Below are 17407 nucleotides of genomic sequence, written 5' to 3'. Positions count from 1 at the left end.
GTGGCTCGGTTTAATGAAAATGACAACGGAGAAAACTTAATAGCAAATCTAATTATGCTGCCCGAGGAACAACGAGAGGCCCACATAAGAAATGAGGCGGGAAAAGTGAAGGTGGCAAGAAAATTCTCAACAAAAGTGGTGCCAAGAAAAATGAGGGTAGGAGACTTAGTGCTCCGAAAAAATACAATGCCCGATAAACACAACAAACTCTCACCCAACTGGGGCGGGCCTTACAGGATTATTGGCGATGTTGGAGGAGGAGCTTATAAGTTGGAACAACTAAGCGGTCAAAAGGTTCCACGAACATGGAACGCCTCTCATCTAAAGCAGTATTTTAGTTAGTAGAAACAACAAATGTGAACGAAGTCGCACTCTTTTTCCCTTTCTTTGGAAAGGTTTTTAATGAGGCGACAATTGTAATGAAGGGACAATTGTTCCCATACGAAAGAAAATTAATGAAAAGATCATTTCAACAGAATCATATATGTTTTGAATTTTTATTACGAGTTCATGCAATGCAAATCGTATCAAGGTATGCAAATACCGCGAGTAAACCTTTCGGAATAAGAAAGTATCGCCTTCAAAAGTTAAAAGCCTTGGCAATTCTAGTGGCCACTAGAAACCAAGCCTCGTCGAAAAATCGGCTAAGGTATATAACAACGAAAGTTGGGAACAACTAAAAACAACGAATGAACTTAAGATGATATCCATTTAAAGTAGAGAAAAGGGGGCGATGCCCATACATGATTTGGAATGAAAATAAAACGGGGCAATGCCCAAAGAAAAATTTCAACTTCATAAAATAAAAACAAATTCAAGCCAGGTTCTCGTTGTTGGCGTTGTTGCCCTGGCTTGTCCCAGCTTGAGGATCTTCCTTCCCTTGATCCTCATTCCTGTGCTGCTCATTCCCATCCTCGCCATCTTCTTCAGGCTCACTCTCATCATTGAATTGGGGAAGGAGATCGAGGCTAATGTCATCATCACCAACTACTTGACCATCCTTGATCTCCTTCAGCCACCCAATGCGGGAAAGATCAAAGCCCGGCTCAACTACACTGATCTGCTCTTTGGCCGCCAGAAAGCCTTGAGCATATTGGAGAGAAGCACGCCCTAGGATGGAAGCATTCAGGCGATCATGTTTCTTCTCCAACTTTTGATATTTGGCTTGAATGGCAGTGTGCTTGTCATTTATGGCTTCTTTAAGAGACTTTGTCTTTTGAAGAAGCAGGTCCGAAGCAGCCAAGTCTTCAGTTAACTTAGCACACTTCTCCTCAGCAGATTTCAGCTTGTTGTTGGCAGTCTCAGCATCAGTTTTAGCCTGCTCATAGGCTGTTTTGTAATCAGCTGCCTTCTTCTCAAAACGGTTCTTGGCTGAGATCAACTCTTTTACACACTGAGCCATTCCCGCCACAGTGCTGGCGGCAGAAAGCGCGTGATGGATCGCCATGGAAGCAATGTTGGGGGGACCCTGACCGGAAATGTCCTTGTGAATCCGGTTGTCAAAAGTACGGGTCATGAATTCCAGCCCATTGAAGTGAGGATCCGACAAGCTCAGCAAGGGGGGAGGAGCTTCGCCACCAATGGCTGAACTAGGGCCAGCCTGGCCAAATGGAGTTGATGGGCGGTTGATCAGCGTGCTTGAATCTTGTTGAGGGGGCGGGACATTGTCATGTCCCTTCTTTTTCTCAGCTGGACGACTTTTTGAATCAAGAGTTGATTGGTGGAGAGGCTTACCACCAGCAGCACCTGAAGTTTTTTGACGTTTAGGGTCCCTGACGTTGTCAGAACCCGAGGTACCCTCATTTTTCTTCTTCTGCTCAGTTTCGGCGGCCCTCTTTTTCGCCGCCGCAGCAGACTGGGCGAGGTACTCCTTCATCTTGAGTGGGTTCGCGTCAACCTTGCCTTTTCCCATCGTAGCTGTACGGAAAACATCAATTAGACGAGATACATGAACAAAAAGAAAAAGAAGTTACGTACAAAGATTATAAACTTACTAAAAAATTGATTTAAAGTGCCGGACTTCGACGCCTCAATCAAGTCGTGACCGGAAATTACTGGTAGTGTGCGGAGGTAATCGGCGACGCCTTGTTCAGATTCATCCAAGGCGTCGTATGAAACAGATATTTTTCGGCGAGGGTTCTTTGTCCAGTAAAAAGGGAAGAGGGGGTTATTGTCAGAATCTCGGAACAAGTTCTTTATTTCGGGCGACTCCACAACTTTAAAGTATTTCTTCTGCCATACTTTGTAATGGCTTTTAAGGGCGGTAAACCGACTCATGTTCTTACGGGCTAATAGTGGAACCCATTTCACAGAAGTAGGTTTAGTGGTGACTGATTTATAGAAAAGGAAGAACAAGGGATAGGTTGGAGTGAAACTCAAGTGTTCACAAAGAATTTCAAAGCAGCGGAGGAAACCCCAGGCGTTGGGCTGGAGTTGGCAAGGCGCCACATTCAGAAAAGAAAGAACGTGACATATAAACGGCGAGAAAGGAAGTTTAATGTTTAAATCTAAGAAGAAATAGCCATAAACAAAGAAAAAATCGGGCGATCCATCGTCTGGTTCTTTACGCAACAGAACACAGTCATCTTCGCCACATGGGAGGACATTCAACAGATGATCTTCATTATTCGAGGTGGCGGGATCTATCTTCGTGAACCCTTGAGCAGAAATTCGAAGCGAACTAATGCTCCCAACGCTGCTCCAGATAGAATGCAACAGACATTTATCTTCAACTAAATGCACGTCAGAGCGCCATTCAGGTGAAGACAAATCTCCATTAGAGGAGAGAATTGAGTCTACAGAGCCGGCGGGACCGGAATCATCATGGGTAGAAGGCGAGGAATGAATTTCAATTATAGAGGGGGCGACAACTTCCTCCTCCGTGGAGGGTGAAGAAAGTTCTAGGGAAGAAAGGCTAGCGTTTGGTAAAGACATGCGAGGCAGTTTCATAAAAAGAAGATGAACAGAGTTAAAAGTAAAAAGAAGATGAACAGAGTTAAAAGAAGAAAGAAGATGAACAGAGTCAGAGAAAAAAGAAGTAAACGAAGAGTCTCAAGAAAGAGAAAAACTAACCAGAGGGAGAACCGTGAATTTGAGAAAGGAGAACGTCGGCGATAGGGGAGCACCGCGCAATGACGACGGCCGGAGGAAGAAAAGGTTCACCGGAGTTCAAAGAAGAGAATGAAAGCTGCGGTGAAAAGGGTTTTCAGAGCAAAAGTTTTAAGAAAGTGAAAAATGAAAAGTGAAAAGGGGATTTTATAGAGAGAAAGGAAGAGAGAGAATGAGTGGGGGAAGATCGTGGGATCGTGGGATTTGAAATTCGAAAAGTTAGGAAGCGAAAAGACATTACTCCTCGAGACGCGCAACTGAAGATTGCATTTATAACAAATGATGACGAAATCCCGGAAAATAAGGATACGTGCGTCGGTTGAAAAGACGTGGTTGACGGTTATGATTAATGGCGACATATCTTTGAAACGGCAACAAAGGTGGCGAAGCGTGAAAATGGCGATGTAACAACGAAGGTAAAATGGCGATGAACGAATAAACAATAGAGGCGAACTACTAGGTAACATGATGAAGACATTTCAACTCTCTACTCGAGTCTCATGTCTTGGGGGCATGTGGACTGGGCGGGACATAAAGAAGATTATGTCCCGCCCAAAATGAACAACAAACCATTGACGATAGCCAAGGCGGGAAAGGCAACATGACGAGCTTCATTGCCCTCCCTTAGGTGATGGACCCACAAGCCAGCTGGAAGATTCCTTTGGATTTGTCTTATATGTACGGGGATTTGGGCCCTGATTGTCAGGCCCAAATATAGGAAAGATCCATATCATGACCACCCCCTCTATAAAAGGGGAGGTCATCCACTTGTACGAGACCAACTTTTTCAGCATTAATGAGAATATTCCTTTTATGGTAGTTTTGCTATTTTAGTGCTCTGCTAGGGTTTACCTTTTGTCTTTCTCTTACATAAGCTTGCCCTAGTACAGAACACCATCCAAGATATCTCGCCCTCACTGACTGACTTTACAGCTTTCAACTTTATTTCTACCAAATCAATGCTCGGGCGAGGCAGGGTTTCTTGAATGACTGTCTGGTAGTTGCCCAATTTCCCTGTGCTTGCCAACTTCGCCAATACATCAGCCCTCTCATTTTGTCCCCTCGGGACATGTTCTATTTTGATTTCTTTGACCTCCATCATCAATCTGCGCACCACTTCCAAATATTTGGACAGTTGCGGATCCTTCACCTGGTACTCACCTTTCACTTGTTTAACCACTAACTGCGAATCTCCTTTGATAAACAACTTCTGGACTCCCAATTCAATGGCCAACCTTAAGCCGGCAATCAGAGCCTCGTACTCAGATTGATTATTGCTCGCCTTGAACTCGAACTTGAGAGACTGTTCAATGATCATTTTATCTGGACTTTCGATTGTTATTCCCGCCCCACTTCCAGTGTTATTAGAGGATCCATCCACAGACAGGACCCATTCTCCTTGAGTCTTCTCTCCTTCAGTGGGTGTTAATTCCGCCACGAAGTCAATTAAACTCTGGACTGTGACTTGGCCCCTTGGCTCATATTGTAAGTCATACTCTGACAGCTCAACTGACCAGCTAACCAATCGCCCTGATAAATCAGGCTTCTGAAGTACTTGCCTTAAGGGAACATCAGTTTTAATTTTGACTTGGAAACTTTGGAAGTAAGGTCTGAGGCGCCTTGCAGTTTTCAGAATCGCCAAAGCCGCCTTTTCAATTTTTTGGTACCGCAATTCTGCCCCCTGTAAAGTATGGCTCACGAAATATATAACTTTCTGCTTTTTTCCTTCTTCCTGGAGCAAAACCGTACTTACCGCCTTGTCAGTAACCGCCAAATAGAGCACTAATGGAACGCCTGGTGTTGGCTTGGAGAGTACCGGTAATGTGGCCAATGTTTCTTTCAATTTGGTAAAAGCTTGTTCGCATTCCTCTGTCCACTGAAACTTTGAATTCTTTTTTAAACATGTGAAGAACGGGGCCGCTTTGTCACCCGCCATTGGCAAGAAACGTGACAAGGCGGCCATTCGCCCTGTCAAACGCTGAACCTCCTTTACACTTGTTGGGCTTTTCATTTCCAAGATCGCCCTTCCCTTATCTGGGTTTACCTCTATTCCTCTTGATGTTAACATAAATCCCAAGAATTTTCCTCCCTGGATCCCAAAAGAACACTTCTCAGGGTTTAACTTCATTTGATATGTTCTTAACTGATCAAACGCTTCTTTAAGGTCGCCGCCATGATCACTAGCCCTGGCGGATTTTACAATCATGTCATCCACATACACCTCCATATTCCTGCCTACTTGCTTTGAAAAAATTTTGTCCATGAGCCGTTGGTACGTAGCTCCTGCATTCTTCAAACCAAAAGGCATTGTCTTGTAACAATAGTTCGCCTGATTGGTCATGAATGCTGTACTTTCCTCATCCGAGGGATGCATCATAATCTGATTATAGCCCGAATAAGCGTCCATGAGACTTAAAAGTTCATTCCCTGAAGCTCCATCCACAAGCTTGTCAACATTGGGAAGTGGGTACGAATCTTTGGGACACACTTTGTTCAGGCTCGTGTAGTCCGTGCACATTCGCCATTTCCCATTGGCCTTCTTGACCATTACAACATTGGCGAGCCACGTTGGGTACTGTACCTCACGGATGAAGCGGGCCTTGATCAATTTTTCAGTCTCTACTTGTACAGCCTTGTTCTTTTCTTCACTCATTCTTCGCCTTGGTTGGATGACCGGGGTCGCCCCTGGTCGTATGGCTAGTTTGTGAGTGATCACCTTGGGATCAATCCCTGGTACATCATTGATGGTCCATGCGAAGAGATCTAGATTATCACCCAGAAGGGTGATTAGTCTGTCCTCTTGTTCTGTTGTCAAACCACTGCCAATCTTTAGAAACTTGTCCTTGACTTGCACCTGCTTGGTTTCCTCCAGCGGCTGTGGGCGAAAATCATCAGCATCATCTCTTGGGTCCAAGCTAAATCCTTCTTGTGGGAAGATTTCTGTAATTCGGTGGCTCTCCTTGGCGGCCTTCCGCCCATAGAGCGCTACGCTCCTCAAATAGCATTCCCTTGCTGCATTTTGGTCTACACGCAATATCCCGACCTTCCCGTTGCAGGCGGGATATTTAACAGTTAAATGAGCTGTTGAGATGACCGCGCAGACCTTGTTGAGGGTGTCTCGCCCCAAGAGTACGTTGTAATTGGCTCTACACGCCAATACTAAGTACTTTACTTGAAACTTCTTGACAAACTCTCCTTCTCCAAAGGCAGTCGGAATTTCGACGTATCCCCGCACACTGACACGGTCTCCTGTGAATCCCACCAAAGTTCCCCTGTATGGTTTCAAATCTGATTCCTTTAGTCCCAGGCGATCAAAGGCGTCTCCATAGATGATATCTGCCGAAGATCCCTGGTCTAAGAATACCTTCTTTGTCACATAATTGTTAACCCTAATTGTTACCACAATTGGATCGTTGTCATGGGGAATTACATGCGCAAAATCCTGAGGGGTGAATATAATAGGGGAATGATTCACCCAACACTCGCCTTCGTTGGACTCCTGTACTGAGTGTACTGCCGCCACGTAGCGTTTTCTGGCCTTACTTGAAATTGCACCCCCGCCAAATCCTCCTGCAATAGATGAGCATTCCCCAACAGGATCGCCCAACTCTTCAACTATCTCTTTACCTTTACCTTTGTCCCCTTGAGTGATTTTAGCTACCTCCGGCGCTGCTGTGTCTTTGACAAAGTTTGCCAAATGGCCAGCTTTAATCAAGCGATCAATTTCCCGCCTTAAATTCCAGCAATTATCTGTCGTATGCCCCAACGCTCTGTGGTACTCGCACCACCTATTGGTGTCCACGTTAGCTGGCGGCCGCCGTGGGGGTGGTGGGTACTGCACAACGTTGGTCTGTCCAACCGCCCTTAAAATGGTACTTAAGGGTGCATTCAACTTTGTAAGTGGGATTGGCGTTGGCGAAGCACCAGGCTGACCAGCTGTGGCAGCAGCGGGACCTTGTGAATTTCTGTGCCATGTATTTTGAAAGCCAGGTTTAGAGTTGTGGTATGGTCCCGGTCTTGGTACGCGGGGGGTTTGCGCTATCCTGGTTTCCTTCCCCGCCTTAGATTTGTCTTGTGAAACACCGCCAGATTGAGACTGCTTACGTCCTTCCTCTCTTTCTTGTTTCTTCTGGTCATCTTGCTCAATCAATATGAACTCTTGAACACGAGCGCGAAGATCCATCATATCCTTCGCCGGTCGCCTTGTTAAGTCTCTATTCAAATCTCCCGCCCGAAGGCCATTTTTGAATGACGCCAAACAGACATCTGGATTTTCATCCTCCAACTGCACCGCCATCTTGCTGAAGCGTGCCATGTAGGTTTTTAATTTCTCGCCTGGTTGCTGATGTATGCTGATAAGATCAAACATTGTTGCTTTTGTGGTTTTATTGGCGGAAAATTGAGTCAGAAACTTAGTGGACAGATCAGTGAAATTATCAATGGAGAAGGGCGGTTGTCGAATGAACCACTGCATCGCCATGCCCTTGAACGTGGAAGGCAATAATCGACATTTTACCGCATCCGACGCCCCGCCGATCACCATTTTAGTATTGAAGTATCTAAGATGCTCCATAGGATCAGATTCGCCCGAAAAGGCGTCTAATGCCATGGTTTGCAGGTGCTTTGGAATGTCCACCCTAGTGATGGCTGGAACAAAAGGTTGGAATTCAACTACATCCTCCGCCTCCAGGCGTTGTTCTTGCTTAAAATTCTGCCGCTGAGTAAGATACTCAACTTGGGCTTGCAACTGCTCGTTTTGGGACTGCACCTTCTGCAAGGTATCTAACATTTGTTGCAAAGCCGCAGGCGTGATACCTGTCACTGCCTCTTGCGCTCTCCGTGGAGCAGTTGTTTTAAGATCTTCCAAGTTCACGTAGTCAGGCGGCGTTGAACGCCGCCGAACACCTGGATCTGATTTAGCGATCAGATCTGAAGGTCTTCCCGGAGCTGCATTCACCAATGACGCCGGCGACGGCGCCACTGAGTGGACCCCCTCCGAGGAAGCTTCCTGCTCTCGGTCGTCCAGTACGGGACGGTTGTTGTTTCGTCCGCCGGCGCGACCGCCGTGTCGACCACCACCGCGCCGGCGATGATCGCGCCGACCTACGCCGTATGAACGAGTCTCCATGGCTCGCGATTCCTCCTTCTGTCACCGGAAGAGCTGAGTCTTCCCCACAGACGGCGCCAATGTTCTGTACTAGGGCAAGCTTATGTAAGAGAAAGACAAAAAGTAAACCCTAGCAGAGCACTAAAATAGCAAAACTACCATAAAAGGAATATTCTCATTAATGCTGAAAAAGTTGGTTTCGTACAAGTGGATGACCTCCCCTTTTATAGAGGGGGTGGTCATGATATGGATCTTTCCTATATTTGGGCCTGACAATCAGGGCCCAAATCCCCGTACACATAAGACAAATCCAAAGGAATCTTCCAGCTGGCTTGTGGGTCCATCACCTAAGGGAGGGCAATGAAGCTCGTCATGTTGCCTTTCCCGCCTTGGCTATCGTCAATGGTTTATTGTTCATTTTGGGCGGGACATAATCTTCTTTATGTCCCGCCCAGTCCAAGTGGTATGAGAAATATTTTGGTTTTTTAATCTCTTAATTGCCATTAACTATTCTTTTTTCCTTGATGGCAGTGCTGCTGGCAGTGCTGCTGCCAAAATGTCTTCTTCCTTCTTCAAAAGGGTCTGGAAGTGCTTTGTCGTAGCCAATTTTGCCCTTGCAGTTGTGATCCATCAAGCCATTACAAGGAACCCAACACCAGAGATGATTCTTGGCTTACCCTTTTATGCTCAGAATTGCTTCATCATCTCCTTCTGCCTTTCCTGCCGTGCTATTAAGCACAAGCCTTTCCGCCTCATCTCCATTGTGAGTTTCATTATCGGTTGGGGTTTCCTTGGGTGGTTCTTCACTCACACCACCAACATTCCAATGAGAAAGGTATTAGCAGTCTAATGTCTCATACAGCTAGAATGAGTTACAATTAGTAGTATTAGTCAACATTTTCCTAATTAGTTTACACAGTTAGATAGAAGCAGTTACTTATTTTACTGATATATATAGTTGCAGTGTACAATTGATTGATTCAGAATAATAAATTACATTCTCTAATACTCTTTGTTCAATGTTTGTTATCAGGGACACAAGCCTTTCACCTTGGCCGATCTGGAAGTGGTTGTATACATCGCCATTGCCCACTGGGTTTATGACACTATGAAAGGCAAGACTTACGGCTTCATTATTACGATCGCGAGCTTGATTCTAGGTTCGGTTTTCCTCAGGATCGCACTCACCAACACTCTAATGAAGAATGGAACCGCAGGCCAGCTACTCCTACACTTCAGCCACTCTCACCATTAGGTTAATGCTGCTGTTTTTACACGCTTATGTTGTTAGGGAACAAATCTTAGTTTCTATTTCAGTAGGAGTGACTTATGATATAGTATTATAGTTTAGTTGATCTATGACTTTCGTTTTCTTGAATGCAAATTAAATTCTCTGTTCTGGTTAGTTGTTATAATTGATTTTTTTTTCTTCTTAATTAGTTGAATCGATGTTATTATCTCATTTCCTCTGTTAAAATGTTCAAAACCTTAAGGTGAGAAAAGCCTTGCCACTCGGACTATGTCCAATATTTGCCAACTAAAGGCATGAACTGCACTAAAGCACCATTCTATTCATCGCTGATTGCCCCAAAACATCAACAAGGCATACGGTAAAAGGTTTTCCAATAATAGATAGGGGAGAAGATGCGTCTCTTGGAGTTAGTGTGTTTCATTTGTTCACCGTTAAATGAGTAGAAAAGGAAGCTTCCACTTAGGGGCAGTAAAGATCGAACTCTAGACTTTTCAATCATAAGATTGGATACTATGTCAAACAACCAATTATTCCAAGAGTTTAAGGTATTTGATAATATTCAAATGAATAGTTTTATATTATATTCTAATATTTGTTACATATGAATGAAAAAAACATAAAATTGTCATGAATTGAACTCATGCTACATCGAAGGAGTTAAACATGTTAAGAGGAAAGTACTACATATATCTATGATGTGGATACAATGTTTAATTTATTTTAAAGTAGTTCAATAAAAAATTATGGAATTTAATTAGTTTGCTCGTGATATTTTTTGTTTTTGAATTAATAACTTTTTTTAACTTAATTTGTTAATTACACACGTTTCGTAGAAATATTAATTAAAAATTATACTTAAGCGTATCACGTGATCGTCGACTAAACTCACATCTTCAGCGAAAACCAAAACCAACTATTTACCTAACCGTAAGATGAGTATTGGAAGTTACGTGGACAAAATACGAAAATCAAAATTCACTCAAAGTCAAAACTAGCTATCCTTTTTTTTCTAAAATAATTATTTTGTTCCCTTTCATAAGCAAATAATTTAATTAATATTAATTATAAATAAATAATTGTTTATATATTAAAAAACAAAGAGTAAAATACACTCCTCTCCCTTGAGGTTTGTCAAAATGACACCCAACCTCATTCTTAACCAAATTCTACACTCCACCCCACTAAATCTAACAAGTTAACTACATGTTAAAAGATGCTAACGGAATATTCTCTTTAATTCCAAACTAATAAATTTAAATATTTAAATAATTATAAATTAAAAAAAATCCCTTTATTATTTTTTATTTCAAGAAGTTTAAGATATTTACAATTAAATATTTTCACAATATTGTATAGGAATATCAATAACATTTAAGTTTACAAATATAAATTTAGACTAAACAAATACTTCTATTTTTCTTTTAACCTATTTTCATGATTAATTGTACTAACAAAATTCCATGATTAATTAGATGACATTGATTCCAATTAAAAGCCCGAAAAAAAATTATGATTGTTCTGGTCACCTTCTCAATTAGTATATTATTAGCTTCATAGATTGGTTGCACTTGCAACATGCAATATTATCTTAGCAAATAAAATGGGAAATGCAACAAATAAGAGATGGTTGTTACTTGAACTGTTTGGTCTACTAGAATAACTGAATAAGGTATAGTTTCATATCTCAAAAAAAATGGATTTAAATTCTTAATAATCTCAATCACATGATGTTGTATGTCCTCGAATGATAACTCAAGTGGTAAAAGCTTTGAGATATATGAATTGGGTGTGGGAAGTCTTAGATGATGCAATTTATCTTTTCAATTTACCAATAAAAAATTAAAATATAATTTATATATCTTAAAATTATATAATCCAAGATGAATTTTATGAAGAAAAAAGTCATCTAATATTATAAATTATATTGTGAGAATATTTGTAGCTTTCCTCAACATATAATACAGTAAATAGTTTCAAATAGATTATTACAAAAATATTAATCGTAAATTTCTTAAACTTTTTTAAATAAAAATAACATTAAAATATTTTTTATATTATTTGAAAATTTAAATCTATTAGTTTGGAATGAAAAAGAATATTCCGTGAGCATCTTTTAAGATATACTTAACTTGGTAAAGTAAGTGGGGTGGAGTGTAGATTTTGATTAAGAATGGGGCTGAGTGTCATATTGGCAAACCTCAAGGGAGGGGAGTGTATTTTACTCAAAAACAAATTTTAAGCAAACTACCCGGTATCATATAGTAGTTGTTTTTTTTATGAATGTTGAGCGAAAAAAAAAAGAGTTTGATTAACCTAAGGTTCGTAGCCCAAGCCCAAGCCCAATTCCAATGAGGGTGTTATATAAAATAGAAAAAAACACTCGTACTTGGATTGATACTACTCAGTCATTGCAAATTAGGGTTTCGGTTCGGCCGTCAGAAGAAGAAGAAGAAGAAGAAGAAGAAGAGAAGAAGCAACCATGGCTGTCGGCAAGAACAAGAGGATTTCCAAGGGAAAGAAGGGCAGCAAGAAGAAGGCGTCAGTGCTCTTATTCATTTCCAAACTTTCAGTTTTTTTTTCTTCTTTCTGTTATCCAATCCAATTTAACTCTGTTTCTCCTTCTCTCAATTTACTTACAGCGCTGATCCCTTCGCCAAGAAGGATTGGTATGATATCAAGGCCCCTTCTCTTTTCCAGGTCAAGAATGTCGGCAAAACTCTTGTCTCTCGTACTCAAGGAACCAAGGTATTTATTCATCAAATTTCAAAATGGGAATTTTGTTATATGGCTCACTGCTATGTTTGTTAGGTAGCATTTCATTTTTCATCTGGGTATCTGTTTCTCAAAAATGATCTTTTTTGCTTTTCAATCTGTCATGTTTTAGATTTGGGTTTTAAGGTTCACTGTTATAAGGGTTAGTTAGCGTTTATGTTTGGTCTTAATTTATGCTGGGTTTGTATGATGTATTCTTTGTTATTTAAATTGGTAGAATATGATTGCCTTTTAGCTTGTTGGTGTGCTATGCTGTACTTTAGTTATTGTCTCTTTTCTTACCATAGGCTATCCTTTTAGTTTTACTTACATGTAATTATGTTGCTATATGTTTTATGACATGATGTATATTTTTCAATTTCAGATTGCTTCTGAAGGACTCAAACATAGAGTGTTTGAGGTGTCCCTGGCAGATCTCCAAGGGGATGAGGACAATGCATTCAGGAAGATTAGGTTGAGAGCTGAGGATGTTCAAGGAAAAAACGTTTTGACTAATTTCTGGGTATGATAGTGGCTGAACTTCTTTCGATTGTGTAATTGTATGGTAAGATTGTAATATAATTGAAACTGTGTAATCTGCAGGGGATGGACTTTACCACTGACAAGTTGAGGTCACTGGTGAGGAAATGGCAGACTTTAATTGAAGCTCATGTGGATGTGAAGACCACAGACAATTATACTTTGAGGATGTTCTGCATTGCATTCACTAAGAGACGCTCTAACCAGGTGAAGAGGACCTGTTATGCACAATCAAGCCAGATTAGACAGGTACATGAACGTTGTTGGCTATTATTGTCCACAAATTTTCTTTTGTTTCCAATGTATTCCTTAATTTGCAAGCAATTGTACCTGTGATTGATATGTTGACCATAACATGTTATAATTGCATTTCTCTTTTAGAAGTACCCATGATATAACATCAGAAACTTTCTAGGGATGAACTAAGCTGTATCATTTCTTATTTATTGCATTCTCACTGTTCTGCTTCAAAGTTTCACCAATTTTCTGGTTGTGCTTTTCAAACGAACAATTGTTTTTTTTTTACATTTCTCTTCTCTTTTATTATCTGGGAAAATTACTGTATACCTGATAGTCTTAAATACTTTGGTGTATTCAGATCCGCAGGAAAATGAGGGAGATCATGATTAACCAGGCAACATCCTGTGATCTGAAAGAGTTGGTCCGCAAGTTTATCCCTGAAATGATTGGGAAAGAGATTGAGAAGGCAACCTCTAGCATTTACCCTCTACAGAATGTATTCATTAGAAAAGTGAAGATCCTGAAAGCCCCTAAGTTTGATCTTGGGAAGTTGATGGAGGTATGTCTTATCTATTCATTTTTTTTCTTTACCTATTGGTTCTCTAATCTAATTAAGATGATGAGTTTATGATTCCATTACCTGGAAAATCTATTAATCAGTCAATTGTTTCTGGATTTGATCATTGTATTATATTTGGTGATACTACTGATCTGATTTAACCATATATTAATTTTTTCAGCTAATCTAGAATCTTTGAGATAACTAAATACCTTGGAATCTTATTTGAAAAATAATTTCCAGCCACAGGATTCACATTGATTCTTTGTCTGTAGGATGGTTAGCATTGTTGATTATTGAGTGGGAACCATTTTAAGAAAATTCTTAATTGTTTTTGTTTTACTATTTTGCATAGGTTCATGGTGATTATTCAGAGGATGTCGGCACTAAGGTGGACAGGCCTGCTGATGAAACAGTTGTTGAGGGAGCCACTGAAGTTGTTGGAGCTTGATCCGATTCATGATGTATTTTTGTTCGTTCTAGAGTTTCTTTTGCTTTATTTTATATTTGTTATCAGTTTTGTTATGACTTTAAGAAACAGTTTTGTGCTCGCAATCCTAATCTGGATTTTTTGTTTGACATATTTCAAGTGTTGGTCATTTTCTAGAACATTTCATAAGCAGACCTTATAAGAATTCTTGTCACTTTGGCTTGTTGCATTTTTTTGTTAGGATTCATGCATCTTAAATCTAATTGAAAAAGTTCCACCAACAAGCTTGGAGGCGTGTTTGATACAAGTGCATGCTTGGGTTTGAATTAGTAGTATCCTCAGAACCAAGTTTTAGGAGATCCGGGTTAAACCTATCATACTATGGTTTGATCATACTTGAATTTAAGTTTAAGCGGCAGCTTATGTAAATAAAACCTAATTTTCAATTTTCTTCCTCTTTTTTTCTTCTTCTGTAAATCCATGAAATATCTAAATTTTAAGTTTCTCCCAATTGCCATGGTAAGCCAAACAACTCATCTGATTTGGTCTATTTAGAGTTTTGGCCTGATAGTGACTATGAAATATCTAACAATGGGAACCTGATTTGGTGATAAAGGTTTGTGTTTCTTTAAGACGTTTATACTTCTCTGTTCTCTCATTAGCAAACTAATGTGATATTTCCTTTTCAAACTTAACCAACAAGTTTTGCACATTCTTCCCTAATATTCCCAATTTTTTATGAACATTAAATAAAAAGATTGATCACATTTTTAATTCCTTTATTGTAAATGATTGGTTTTATTCTTCTAGTAAGTTTCTGCAAGAATGTTTTAACTTCACAAATCGAGTAATGATATATACACACCTTATTTTTAAAACACTTCATTTCCACCTCTTTTTATTTCTATCTCTCTCATCTTATCATTTATCACATCTTATATTTTCTCTCTCTTACTTTTTCTTTTCTTCCTATCTCACTCACCATTCCACCTCTCCACCTCAAAAGTGAGGTGTGGATGAAACATTACTCTCACAGAGTACAAATCTAATCAATTAAATAATTTTAATTTTTCTTACGCTCAAAACTTAGTAACTCGAACTGTCAAATTTTACTTAAACAACAGGAATCTTTTATTCATCAGATGTTAACTTCACAATTCACATCCTACAAGATCTTTCAAATTTGTTAAACTTCCACTAAATTTCTTATATGTAACAATCCAAATTGTTTCATCAGCAGAAATCACATCCTCTCAACAAGCAAATCAAACATTGAGGTCGGTTGAAAGCACACTGAACATAACCATATCCCTGCTTTTTCCCTTGAAGAACAGATACTTCTTTAGAACTCCTTCCCTTTGGAAACCAGCTTTCTCCAGCACTCTCAGGGAGCCAACATTTTCCACATCAACCAGAGCTTCAAGCCTCTCCAAGTGTGGCAACTCACTGAAAACATCCTTAACTACTTGTTTCACAACATATGTGGCAATCCCTTTACCCCAATACTTGGATCCCAGAACATAGCCAAGTTCTGCAGACTTGATCCTGCACTTATCATGCTCAGCATACGAGGACAGATGAACAAAGCCAACAGCACGATCATCAAGACATATTGCTTTGCACCACAGAAACTTGGTTGCTATGTTTTCAATGAAGTTAATGCCATCTTCTTTGCTTGTGTAAGTCTCCCAAGTGCAAAACTTGGGCACTTTTTCATCAGTGGTCCACACCATGACATCATCAAGGTCAGAAAGATGAAGGGGTCGGAGAGAGATTTGGGTGGTAGAAATAACACTTCCCGCCATCACAGATTCTTCTTAGTTAGAAACTTTGGATGCTTGGAAGTGTTGATGACATTTCCTCTATTTATTAGAGCATGATACTTAAAGGTAATGTACACTCGGAGGAAGTTTCATGGAAAAGGGTATACTATATAATATATATACTTGGAGTAAGGATCAAGGGATGACAAGGCTGGTGCCTGCCGTGGTTGACTAGATCACTATGTATTTTATTAGAAGGATAATTTTTTTGGAACAAAAAGTATAGCGTGAGCTGTGAGGGGATAGTGTCCGACTCTTAGATAGAGAGCTGTCCATCTTTAAGATGGAGAGAACTAATAGACTTAAATAACACTTATGTATTGGGAATATTTGCTTTCAAAAGTGGACATGAAATAATTGAGAGTGAAACCTATATTTTATAGAAGTTTTCACGTAGTATTTATTCTGACAGACTTAAATAAGAACACTTATGTATTGTAAAATTTAATTTAAATATCTGCTCTAAAGAGTGGTAATGAAGTAATTGGGAATGAAATATGTGTTTTGTAGAAGTTTTCACGTAAGATTTATTTTTTGGATGTTGATTTTGATAATGTTCGTGATTTTTCTTCAATTTTACTGTTTTTCATGTTTTATTCTGTTATATTCTTGTATTATTGTTAATAATCTTCATATTTTATTTCTCTATGGCGTGTCATATTTTTACTCGACATGATATGCATAGGTTAGATAATTGGGGTAGTGGAGCATGTGATAACTGGCTTTTAATGGTCAAAAGAAGTAAATGAACTCTTTTTTGGTTGGATAATTGGATTGAGGGTGAAATTTTATGCCCAAAGTTTCATAGGTTGTTCCAATTATCTAATAAGCAAAAAGAGGCGAAAATTTATGAATTAGAGAGGTGGGTGGAACTTGGAAGATAAGTGGCAGTGAGACTAAAAGTGGAAAAAAAAACTACTTTTTTAATGGGAAGATTAACTAGTAATTCAGATGGTGGCTTTGCTAGATGGCGTAAATTTGCAGGCCCACGGCCACATTCAAGATTCTTGGAGGTGGTTTGTAAGTAATTTCAGAGTCTATTCAGTACAACCTGCATATAATTTTTTTTGCAACTTATCCTGGTCTGTTTTATAAAGACTTTTGGAATAAGCTGGTTCCTTAGCAAAAGCATTTTCTTGGAGGTTAATTCTTAATAGAATTACCACTAAGAATTTTTTTCTGAGAAGAGGGATGTTGCAATCAACTTTATTTCTTGGTTCACCTTTCTGGCTTCATGTGTTAAAGAGTCTTCACATTTATTTTTTCAATGCTCTAAATTGTCTTAGATATGAGATCTTGTCTTGCAATGGATAGGTGTATCATCTGCAATGATTGACCCGCCCATTGATCATTTCACTTAATTTCAAGGTCTTTTCTCTTGTCATGTGGATAAAAGAAATGGTTGGATGATAATTTTGCACTCAACAATATGGTCTCTGTGCCTCTAATCTAATTTGTTCCTCCTGTGGATAAAAGAAATTGTTGCGATGTTTTTTTTTTGCGAATCTTTTTTAGTTGATTGTTTATAGTGGTTGCCTATAGTACTAGAACAATGTTTTTGTTAGCATAGTTCCATCTTTTATTTTTGTTTTGGATA

General features: G+C 39.6%; 3 protein-coding genes across 3 annotated transcripts; 2 read left to right on the top strand and 1 right to left on the bottom strand.

Annotated features, from left to right (window-relative positions):
* Window positions 1–8772: 8772 nt before the first annotated feature.
* Window positions 8773–9622, top strand: LOC130735997 (uncharacterized). Its single transcript, XM_057587860.1, has 2 exons — window positions 8773–9050; window positions 9249–9622. The coding sequence occupies exons 1-2, from the start codon at window positions 8877–8879 to the stop codon at window positions 9468–9470; spliced, it is 396 nt and encodes a 131-aa protein (XP_057443843.1). The 5' UTR covers window positions 8773–8876; the 3' UTR covers window positions 9471–9622.
* Window positions 9623–11842: 2220 nt separating this feature from the next.
* LOC130741385 (40S ribosomal protein S3a) lies at window positions 11843–14216 on the top strand. The gene is made up of 6 exons (XM_057594267.1): window positions 11843–12005; window positions 12107–12212; window positions 12604–12741; window positions 12822–13007; window positions 13357–13557; window positions 13913–14216. Exons 1-6 carry the CDS (start codon window positions 11947–11949, stop codon window positions 14006–14008), a joined length of 786 nt encoding a protein of 261 aa, XP_057450250.1. The 5' UTR covers window positions 11843–11946; the 3' UTR covers window positions 14009–14216.
* An 878-nt stretch (window positions 14217–15094) lies between these two features.
* Window positions 15095–15861, bottom strand: LOC130741386 (uncharacterized). The gene has a single exon (XM_057594268.1). The coding sequence runs from the start codon at window positions 15790–15792 to the stop codon at window positions 15253–15255; it is 540 nt and encodes a 179-aa protein (XP_057450251.1). The 5' UTR covers window positions 15793–15861; the 3' UTR covers window positions 15095–15252.
* Window positions 15862–17407: the final 1546 nt, after the last annotated feature.

Source organism: Lotus japonicus, chromosome 2 (assembly GCF_012489685.1).
Source record: "Lotus japonicus ecotype B-129 chromosome 2, LjGifu_v1.2".
In the NCBI taxonomy this organism is placed as follows: domain Eukaryota; kingdom Viridiplantae; phylum Streptophyta; class Magnoliopsida; order Fabales; family Fabaceae; genus Lotus; species Lotus japonicus.
The sequence above is the reverse complement of the archived record's forward strand: the minus strand, read 5'-3'. Positions and strand labels throughout refer to the sequence as shown.